Source organism: Manihot esculenta, chromosome 9 (genome assembly GCF_001659605.2).
Source record: "Manihot esculenta cultivar AM560-2 chromosome 9, M.esculenta_v8, whole genome shotgun sequence".
In the NCBI taxonomy this organism is placed as follows: Eukaryota; Viridiplantae; Streptophyta; class Magnoliopsida; order Malpighiales; family Euphorbiaceae; genus Manihot; species Manihot esculenta.
Window position 1 is genome coordinate 5894865 of NC_035169.2, and position 12063 is coordinate 5906927.

General features: G+C 31.3%; 1 protein-coding gene across 1 annotated transcript; it reads right to left on the reverse strand.

Moving 5' to 3' along the window:
* Window positions 1-1313: 1313 nt before the first annotated feature.
* LOC110622760 (protein DETOXIFICATION 42) lies at window positions 1314-9555 on the reverse strand. The gene is made up of 14 exons (XM_043960116.1): window positions 9440-9555; window positions 9006-9247; window positions 8680-8801; window positions 8036-8239; window positions 7709-7842; window positions 7310-7445; window positions 6975-7071; window positions 6741-6841; window positions 6443-6606; window positions 6042-6113; window positions 5854-5970; window positions 5656-5751; window positions 5304-5425; window positions 1314-1401 (listed from the first exon to the last, which is right to left on the reverse strand). The coding sequence occupies exons 2-14, from the start codon at window positions 9080-9082 to the stop codon at window positions 1314-1316; spliced, it is 1530 nt and encodes a 509-aa protein (XP_043816051.1). The 5' UTR covers window positions 9083-9247; window positions 9440-9555.
* Window positions 9556-12063: the final 2508 nt, after the last annotated feature.

The following is a 12063-nucleotide window of genomic DNA, read 5'->3' on the forward strand; positions in this document are numbered from 1 at the left end:
CAGTCATACCATTGGTGTAATACCCGGCTAGACCCCTGCATCGGAATTCCTACTTTCCAGCGGAATCTCCATTGGAATCCGGAGTTCTCGGATGTCGAAGCCTTCTAGAAGGGTAAAATAAGGTTTTCATAAAATATTTTTACATGTTTTTATGGTTTTAATGAAGAAAGAAATTGAGTTTTGAAAAAGAAAAGAGCTTGGAGGCAAACCCAGGTTCGGTCGCCGAACATGGGGCGGTTGCGGAGGCACTTTTGGCTCCCGAAAGTAGTCTAGCCAGCCACCTATAAAGGGCCCCTGTCCGAAAATGTGTGAGTTTTCTCTCTCCATTTCCGGGCAAGGTGAGTCTTCGCCACCCCTTGTTGATCTTGTGCTTTTCCTCCAAGTCTCTCATGATTTTTGTGAGTTCTCACCTTTGTTTTGAAGATTTTAAGCTAAAATCAAGGTTTTGAAGCTTAGAGACCCCCGGAGCTTGTTCCTCCATATCTCCGAGTTTGGGATCGCATCTCCTCTCGATCTTCAAGAGGTAAGTATCGATCCACGCTTTTTATGATGTTTTAAGTAAGTTTTAAGAAGGGGTTAAGGGTTTTGATGCATGTTTAGAGTAGATGTAAAAATGTTAGGGCTATGTAAGTTAAATGATGAATGTATGGAATCAGGCTTGACATATGATATGTTACCCCGCTAGAGCATTTGATGAGGGCTCTAGTGTGGGGTTTTATGTTTACAGTTATGGTACATGCACAGGTCAAGCTTGGTGTATAAAAAGTTTAAAATTTTTATGAATGTTGATCATGTATGGGATTTTATCAGGTGTACAAGAGGTATAGTAGGCTTGCTACGGGTCCCAACGACCTTAAGTCGATCTGGATCCTAGCGCCGGTAGCGGTCCGGTTTCCGGATCGTTACAATTGGTCTGGGGATCATAGGCTAAGCTAAATCTTAAGTAAACTTTTTACTTTTTGCAGAAGTCTTTGAATCTGGAGCTTGCAAATTGAGTTTCATTGTCAGTGATTACTATCTTTGGTATTCCAAATCAAGTGAATATGTTTTTTCTAACAAAGGAGATCGCTTGTTGAGTGGAGATAGACTGTACCGCCTTAGCCTTTACCCACTTGCTGAAATAATCTACTGCCACCATTATGAGCTTTTATGACCTGGTTGCCTTAGGAAACAGACCAAAGATATCTATGCCCATTGAAAGAAAGGTCAGGGACTTCCAATGGCCGCTTGCATTTCTCTTGAGACCCTTGGAATGTCTGTATGCATTTGGCATCTTTGACATCTCTGGACAAGCTGCTTCGTGTCTTTCATCATCATTGGCCAGTAATATCCTTATCTAAATGCTTTACCGAACAATTGTTCAAACTCTTTCGTGACTCCTGCAATCCATGAAACAAATTTCTACATAAAGAACATTGATCAAATACAACCACTGATAAATAGTTAGGTCTTAATCCTTAGCCAGCTAAAAAAAGTAAAAATTAATCACATGTATTGCTGACTATATTCTAAATTTTACTAACTATACTCTTATTTTTATAAATTGACAAAGTTTAAATATAATTTTATCATTTTCTAAAAATTTAGAGTTCAATCAACAAAATTCGAGAGCAGATAGTAATAAAATAAATTATTTTTTATTATTTTTTTTAAATCAACCATGATATAGTTAATTTGTATTTAATTATTACGATTCTTGTAAGTTTAGTATGCACTTGTTATAGTTTTGACTTTTTATTTTTTATTTTATAAAAAGTACAAAAATTTATTCATTTAGAAATATTGCGTTTATATTTTTACTACTTGTTAAAAAATATTTTTAAAATTAAAAAATCAAAAACCGAAAACTACAAATATTGTTTTTATTGTTATATATTATAACAAACCATTATTTTCCTTGACAACTTTTATTAGATTATGATTAAAAATTTTAAGATTTTATCTCCATTAATTAAATTCATATTTTTATAATATATATTTATTTAATTAATTTATAAAATATCTTTTATTTTATTATTATAAAAAAATTTATGATATAAAAAAAATTTATTAATTATTTTCTCAATTTTAAAAAATAAATTGAAACATTGTTGAGATTTTAAAAAATTTACTAATTAATTTTTTTTATTAGTTTTAATTGTGAAATATGTTACTATTTAGTCTATATGATATGAAAAAACTCATTAATTAGCCATTCAATTTTATAAAAATGCGTACTAATTAGTTCCCATATGAAAGGCATTTTAGACTTTTATATAAAAAAATTTACTATTTAATCTCTAAAATATAAAAAAATTAATTAATTAATCCATTTATTTTAAAAATACATTAAAGCATCCTTAATTAATTAAAAACATACTAATTAGTCATTTCATTAGTTTAACCGTTAAATATTTTACTATTTAGTTCCTATAGTAAGAGAAAATTCATTTGTTGGTCTTTTAATTTTATAAAAATGTCTACTAATTAATTCATTCATAACGAAAACATTGAAAATTTTTTCATAATACTTAACTATAACGGTCACCTGCTTGCTTGTGGATTTGCGGCGCAAATCCGTCCCACATCGAGAAATGATGAGAAATTGGAATTGTATATAATAGCTAGCACAAAAACTATTAAATAAGTTGGGTTAACCATTTTAGGCCAAGTGGAAAGTGGGTCCAAAAGTTATTTGTGCTAGTTTGGGCTCGACTATTTCAATTGGTATCAGAGTAACTCTGGGTCAGACAAATTGTGCGGAGCTAGTGGACCTGTGAGGAAAGGACTACCCATGAGAGACGAGGAGCCGCCAGAGGTACTAGCGAACCACAATACCCAAGGGTCTGGTACTGATTAACAATTGTAATCAATTCAGTTGCGACGGATTTGCAGCATAAATCCATCTCACATCGGAGGAAGATGATGAAAAATTGGAATTATATATAATAGCTAGCACAAAAACTATTATAGTTTTAACAATGTTATAATGTATAATGTATTTTTTAATAGAATTTTTAAAATTTAAAAAATGTTATAATGTATTTTTTAAAATAAATATATTAATTAGTGAGATTTTAAATAGTAATATTTGTTTTAACGCTTAACCGTTAAAATCTTAAATTCAACTATTGTAATTTCCTTACCCTAACCTAATAATAATAATAATAATAATATCAACTTAATATACATTCATGACTTTGATTAAGAAACAAAATATATAACTTTATTTCAAATTTTCAAATTTAAAACAAAATATACAACAGATGTGCACCTTTGATAAAAACTAAAGATTGAATAAAACCATAATGCAAATACATCACATAAAAATAAATATATATTTTTAGTTTATTAAATCAAATCTTATAAAACCATAGATTATATGTGCAAATGTAAATAAGATAATTTTTTGCTTTTAATGAAATAAAAGAAGGAAAGTAAAATAAGAGAAAAAAATAAATAAACATTTTTTTATACTTGATCATGAAATAAAAGTGAGAGTAAAAATAAAAATAGAAAAGTTTCATCTAAAAGTTTGAATAATTAATTTCAAGCAATTTTTTTTTTTTGTATACTTTTATGACAATCAAATAACTTTAAACATTCAATTTTAATCAATATTTAGAGAAATAAAAAAAAATTGAGAGATTAAATGGTAAAGAAATTAATTTTAATTGCAGTCTTTAGTTATTAATTGCAGAGCTTTTATCCGGCGGGAATGGGAGGTTAAGGTTGTGAAAATATATAGGAAAACTAATATGGTAGTGGATTATCTTGCGAATAGTGCGCATGATGGAGTTTTTGGTATGAGTCTTATTGATTTGCCTTCATCTAGTATTAAGCTCCTCTTGAATGCTGACTGTATGAATGTTTTTCATGATCGTATAATAAATTAAAGGGTTTTATCCCTCCTTTTACAAAAAAAGAAATTAATTTTAATAAGCTATTAATTATTTAAGGGGCTAAACTTATATTATATTATTGCATTACATTTTGAATAATTTTTACTAATTTTAAAAGGGCTGATGCAAGATATTAAAAATAAAAAATATAATAATGTGTAAATTGGACGATCTTATTTCTTAGATCCATTTTCTGGCCTTGCTCCTCTATTTCACTTTCATTATACTAGAATTACTCATTACATAAACAGAAATCTATAAGCAATAAGATTATATATTCTTAATTGGTATAAGAAATTTCATAAAAATTTAATTTAATTAATTTTTTTTAAATTTTATTGTTTGAAATAAAAAAATTTAATTCTAATTTAAAAAATTTTCATTCTTAAGAGAAATTACTAAAATAGTGTATTTTTTTTTGAAAATATGGATTGAATTGAAAATTGAAAGAATAGAATCTGAAACCTTTTAAATTTACTTAAATATATTTACTACCAGACTAAACTTATGAATGCAAATATTGTGTTATTTTATAAGAATTAATTTGAATTCTTTTATTCAAAAATGAATCGCTCCAACAATAATGAATTAATGATGGCAATTATTTACATTAGATTGCATCTACATTTTTTTTTTGTTTTTTTTTTTTTTTTTCAAAAGAGATTGTATATATATTTGCATTACAATGCGTACAGATTGAAAGACCTAAAACTAATAAAGACGCCAAAAAAGCAATGATCTCTGAAATTTTCCCATTTTCCAAATAGGCCAGGATAGTATTTGCTAGCTAACAAATGGAGAAGCTCATCTTCTTAAAAAGCTCCAAGGTCCCGTCCCGGTACCTATTCTGCAAAACAAAAAATACTTGTTAAAATAAATTTCTACATGAAAAACAGTGATCAAATACAACCACCGATAAATAGTCATGTTTTAATTTTTAGTTAACTGACACATCTATACTAAGTAGGATTAAACTACTGAATTTCTAAACTAAAACCGTAATCTATTCAGTATTTAAATTTATAAAAATCATAATAATTAACTACAACTTAATCATACTATCGATAATTTATTAGAAGAAAAATAAAAATTAATCACACGTATTATTGTTTATATTCTAAATTTTATTGATTCTCTAAATTTTTATAAATTGACAAAGTTCAAAAAGTATAATTTTATTATTTTATGAAAATTTAGAATTCAATCAATAAAATTCTTAGTAAGTAATAGATCAAACTATTTTTGATATTTTTTTATAAATCAAAAAATAATATCATAAATTTATACTTGATTGTTACAATTCTTGTAAGTTTAAGTGTTTAAAGGTTGCAAATTTAGTTCTGGTATTTAACGAGTCGGTATGAAATAATATAAGGGTGTAGATATAAATTTGATATCAATATTTCTAATTGAAACTATTACCTGAACAAGCCCACAAATGCACGTAAAGTCATAAAAATGGTCAACGCAACCCAGATACCAAAGAAGCCATGACTAGATGATAAAGCAAATAAGCAAAGGATGCTTATTATTGACACCAAAACCTGAACCATGGTGGAAGAAATTAGCAGAATGTGAAAAATAAGAGAAGGAGAAGTATAACAAGGATTTGATATTTGTTAATGGTATAATGGGGAAGAAAAATAATATAAGATAATTAAACTGTTGATTTTCTGTTGTATTCTTGGAAGCCAAACAAGCTTATCTAAACACAAAAGCAAAATGAATTGATGTTTTGAAGAACTTTTTAACTGGGGTAGAAGGCGAGGCATACCATTGAGTATGAAGAGTATGCAAAATCAGATGCTCCATAATTGATTCCATCGAAAACGAAGGCTAAAACATTTACGATTTGAGTTGCTGCAACAAACTAATCAGCATAAAAAGAGAAAAGAGGAAAGTCTTAGTCCGAAAAGTTTTCCATAATCCAAAGCACAGAAAGTTCTTGTAATTAGAAAAAGTGAATAGTTACCGGGATGCCCACGGCAATAAGATTCAAAACATTGACGTCTTCTGTAAATAATCTTGAAGCAAACTGTAGTCCACCGAAAAGGAAGATCGAGAGAACTAGGCCTAAAAGCAAACCGTACTGCAAAGAAAAGCACACAATTAAAATATTTACAGGGAAATTTGTAACTTAATGCTGAGGTATTTCCGTACCTGGAATACACGAGAAGCAATGGCCTTGGCCCTGTCGTGATCCTTATTTGCAAATGCACTTGCAAGCATTGCCTGGAAAAGTTGAAATGCATTAGTCCATTTCTTGGAGATGTTTTACAAGTAAAATGCTCTTGGTATTGCAGTAGGGTTAGATATTTTAACATTAAAATTTAAGAACAAGGAGGAGTAAAGGGATGGAAATGAAACTCAAATATATATAGTAATTAAAGATATACAAAAAGTCTTAGACCAATGGTTAAAACCAACTGAGAAACTCAAATATGTAGAATAAATACACTTGTATAAGGACAATAAAATCCACATCCACCGGCAAGGGAATTATGCAAATATTTACAAACACATGCAAGTGGTTTCAGTTCATTAAAAGAAACAGTTCTTACTTGTCCAGCCACAGCCAGCCCATCTGCAAGCAAAGAAGTTGCCATCCAAATCTGCAAGCAAACCTGAAATGCAGCCATTGAAGTAGATCCATGTCTTGCCGCCAATGATGCAGCCAAGGTGACACAGATTGTCGCAGCTATTACCCTCATCAACAGCATAAATCCTTAGTGGAAATGCAATTCATAGATCAGTTGCAATAGCATACAAAGTGAACAGCAAAAAAATGAATAGAAAAGGAATGAGATAATTCCCAAGGAGACAATGCATTTAAGAAGGGTGGAAAAGGAAAAACCTTACCATTTTTTAGAAATCGACCAAATTGTAGATCTTTAATGTTGGGAGGCAATAGATCAACATGTTCAATTAATTTCCACAACAGAATCAGGGAGATTAGGTACCTAAAACATAATATTAAAAGGAAAAAAAAGGTGAACCATAGTGTCCTCAACAAAAAATCAATCAACAGCATGCCAGAAACCACAAAGAAAAATTGGAATGCTATCTCATCTTCAGGAGAAAGATGGAACTTACTGAGAAATAACATGAGCAATGGCTGCACCACAGACGTTCAATCTGAATACGAATATAAATATTGGGTCCAAGATGATATTTGCTACATCTCCCACAACTACAAAAAAATAAATGATAATAATAATAAATTATAAGCTTTGGAACTGCTAATCCATATAAATGAAGTATAGATCAAATATAAAGGTAGGAAGAACACAGCAAAAATCACTTCACATTATTTGATTTTATGTCATGTTTCTCTTTGCTTTTATTGTTATAGATATTAAAAAATATAGATACATATTTCACTAATATATCAAGGGCATACATATTTACAGGTGAAAGATCTATCTTACCAGTAGCAAATAGAGGAGTTTTCGTATCCTTAATTCCTCGGAAAACCCCTTGCATCGCTAATGAAAGAAGAACAGCAGGAGCACCTAGTGACCTCAATGTCAAGTATTGTTGTGCTGGTATTAGCATTGGGGAATCCTGCACAACAGAAAATGCATTCGTCACAGAACTTGTCTTTTGAAGTTTGAACAATAAAAAGTTTTAGACTAACTTGCATGAAATAAACTGGAGCATATTGATACATTGAAAAACTTGTGCTGTTAGGTAAAAACATGAACATCAAACAACCTATTGACAAGATAACCCACTGGAGCTAATAATTTTAAATAAAAAATCACAACAGGAATAAGAAATAATACACAAACTTTTCAGCACACGAATGCTACTTGAAGAAGACTTACAGATTGTACACCCATGTAGCTCAGGATCGGTTTTGCAGAGAAAATGAGGAATAAAGCCTGGATTAGGCCAAGGACACAAGCAATAACCAATGCTGAAGAAGCAGATGGTATGTGCCTTTTGGTGGAAATGCTGCCTGCAGAGGATGATTTGCATGTAGACTCTTGTTAAGTGGAAAACACAGAATGTCTTAAAAGTGAGGAGCATATTCCAGGAATTATAAGGAAATCAATCGAGAACAACGTGTAAGTTGGAGCTCTATCCAGATCTTTGCAACTCAATTGGTGTATTCTTTCAACAAACTAAGGGGAAACAGAGGATAAACCTACCAGATTTAGGTAATAGCTCTTCCGTTTCCTTATTGACAAGCAAACCATCTTCAAGTGATGCATTTTCGTCGTTACTCGATTTTCCAGCACTTTCTTCCTCGGCAACAAAAGACGTGGTAACACTGACAAGTGGGAAAATTGCAATCTTTGACACTTGATTAAAAATGGCAATAGAAACTCCCACAGCAGCAAGCTCCACAGGTCCTACAAGTAATAATATTAATGAGCCATTGATGTTGACAAAAAATATTTATTTTTTCCTATGATGGATGATAGATTCAAAATAAAGATATATTATTTATTATCCATGTTAGGTTCAAGTGGATCCGTTTCATGTTGGATAGAACTTCACGACCATATTGTATGCTTTCTACTTATCTATTCATTTACAATGCATCAAACAATAACTTTTTCCAGTAAAGTTTCTGCATCCAGAAATGTAATTATTTCTCATGAGCAACAATGAATGCAAACTGCATCTACAAATATATAATTGATCAGTTCCTGTATACTAAATACTCAGAGATAAAAGCTTATTGAATATGGATCAGCAGAGAAAAGCTTAAAAAAATCGAATAGGAAGGAAATTAAGTAGTGGATATGCAGGCTATCTTCAAGAAAAGATGGAGATCACATGTACAAACCTAAATGGCCAATGAATGCTGTATCGATTAGAGAAGCAACAGGATCTGCTGCTAAAGCAAGTGCAGCAGGAACTGCAATTTGTGCTATTTCTACTGCTAACTCATCCATATTGAAAACGTTCCTGGACAAACAAATCATAGAGTTACATGTGAGATTTAATAATATTATCACAAAACCTCTTGACAAACAATTAAAAGAAGAAGAAGATGAAAATCCAAGCTGCAAGATATGCATTATTTAAAAAATTTATACTGTGATAATCATAAAAATAAAGATGTTCCTAAAAATAGTTGTAGAATCAAAAACTTTCTAAAAGAAAGAGTACCTTGTATCCTTCAAGAGCATAACAAGAGGCAATTTAGCCAAGTTTTCCCACAGATTAAGAAGAGTTTCTGTGGCCATCGTTAAATTGGTTTTTCCAAAAACAACAGATGGAATAAAGATGATGCAGCTTCAGTGGAGTAATTAAAATAATGTGATCATCACCAAGCCAAAACCAACAGAGGAATCAGGCTGCTTCCGATGGGAAAAAGAATTCAACAATCAAAGAATTTCGGCATCAAACAACTGGTCAACAAAGAAAATGACAAAAGAAAATACTCAGAAAAGTCACTGTTGTTTCCCAGAAATTACAAGCAGTATAAGAAATTCAAATCAATAGAATCCCAGAAAAAAAAAATACAAAGAATCCTAAAGAATCATGCTTCATTTCAGGTAGAAATGTTTTTAGAAAAATGAAGCATGGATCATAGAAGTAACCTGTAAGCTGGGACGCTGCAACAGATGCAGCTTCCTCAGTTGATTAGGAAATCCCAGTCTGTACTTTTTATGCATTGCGAAAATTGTAGAAAATCGGAGCTAAAATTAGCAAACTCAAAAATAACCGCCACTGCTTACGCAACAATTTCCAAAAACAGAAATTCCATTTCTTTTTCCAACCATTCTACAATTGACAGCTAAAATTATCCATTTTTATTTTAAGTTGTTTACTTTTTCTCTCCATTTGCTAAAAGTATATGTTCCTGGTTGCCAATATCAGCTGTTTTAGCGACCTTGTGTAGATTTCATACGTAAAAAATTGCTTTATATTTGTTTGATAAACTCATCATTGTTTCATATTAAAGAGATCACTATATATATTGTATTTATTTATTTTAATAGTAAAATAAATTATTTAATATGATAAATTAATAATTATTTATTTACATTAATAATAAACAAATTATATAAATATACACTCTGAATAATTATTTTAATTAAAATTTTATATATTTTATGACAATTAAATAATTTTAGTCCTTCAATTTAAATTATAATATATAAATTATAAATTATTAGGGCACATCAACAAAAACAAAAACTTATTTCTCTTATTTAAGATTTTTTTTTATAAATATTTGTAAGTTTATAAATTTTTGAGTTATTAACCGTAAATGTTTCTGGAGAAAGTAGCTAGTTATTCTCATCCCGTGGAGGTTCCGTTAACTCATATCTATCTCTTGGTGCAACTCCATGATTTACATTTGGGTTACAGATCAGAACGTGTACGCTCGAAAGACTTGGTAATGACTTGGATATTTTTGTTCAAGTAGATCCTAAAAATTTCAGTAATAAATTGAGGGATTACATAAAGATATGCGTGAAATGGGATGTTAATAAACCCGTTCGTAAGACCCTGAAGCTGCGAAAGGAGGATGCTTCTAACTGGTACCGGGTTTCACCGGAGTATGAATGAATCTCGAGTTTTTGCTTTCTTTGTGGATTTATTGAACATGGATAGAAATTTTTTTTTTTTCCTTTGCCTATGTTGGATAATGGGGTTCCGATGCAACAGAAATATGGACCTCATCTTCAAGCTTCATCACGACGATCACAGATGAATATAGGTTCAAAATGGCTTCGTGAGGAAGAACAATCTGATCCCGATAGTGGCGATGGAAATGGTGGTCAAAACTTGAATTCAAATGACAAAGGTGATGGAGTGGTTTTTGCTGACTAAAAAGAAGGTGTGCGGGCCAAGATGACGAGGCTACTGAGGCCCAAGACCACTAAAGATCCAAATAATGGAAGAGCCAAAAGTAATAGTTTTCAGGCCCACCGTAATAAATAAGTCAATTAAGTTAGAATTGTCGTGGGCTTTGCAACCCCGAGCAGTTCAAATTCTATAATAACTAGTTAGAGAAAAAATTGGAATAATTTATAATTCAATTAAAATTAGTAAAATATAAAATTTTATTGAATTATAATGATTTCTTTTTAGTAGACAATATTGAGGGCGGATTAATACTTTTGTGGAAAGGAATTGATATATTTGATTTATTTGGATTTTTCTATTACCACAGTGACTTTAAGGTGCCTCTATTAAGGCTTGATACATGGAGGATAACAAGCTTTTATGGGCAAGCTAATCGAGTTAGAAGACATGACACTTGGAATTTACTAGTACAAATGTCGTCGATGAGCAATCTTTCTTTGGTTTGCATAGGCGATTTTAACGACATCCTTTATAATTATGAGAAGAAAGGGGTTTTCCACAGCCAGAAACTTGGTTACATGGCTTTCAAAATGCAATTACAGGGGAGGGTCTTTCTCATTTGTCGTTAATTGGATATTAGTTTGCGTGGGACAGTGGAAGGATAGGAGTTAATGATGTTGAAGCCAAAATTGATCGTTGTTTGGTGTCGAGTAATTGGAAGAGTAAATTTGCATTGGCAAAGGGTTTAGTTTTGGATATCTCCACATCCGACCATCTACCAATTTTGTTACAGGTACAGATTTTTATTCCAAGACAGCAAGTCAATCTCTTTTTCATTTTGAGAATCAGATTGTCGTAATATTGTTGAAACTTGGTGGACGAATAAAATAACACAGGATCTACATCATAAGCTTACTGTTTGTAGCCAACAATTGGATGAGTGGGGCCAGAATTATAGGAACAAATTTAAGGAAGGGATTGAGGATTGTAGAACACAGATTCTTCGATTGAAGGGTCGAAGAACAGTGAATGATTCCTGCATTGTAAAAACAGGTTTGTTGAACTTTTTGAACAGCGGGAGCTTTTTTGGAAACAACAGGCAAAGGAAGCTTAGTTAAGGGATAGTAATTGTAATACCTGGTTTTTCCATGCGAAAGCTATTGCCAAGCAAAAAAGAAATCGAATAAAGCAGCTCAAAGACACAGGCGGTAACTGGCAGACATGGGACATTGGGGTAATTAGGTAATTTCTTATTATTTTGGAGAACTCTATAGGTCACAAGCCTGTGCACCAGATAATGTTATTGATCTTGTCCCTGTGTCACAGAAGAGGATAATCAACTTTTGGAGGAGTCATTTACTAGTGATGATATACGAAAGGTAGTGTTTAGTATGGGGTGTGACAAGTC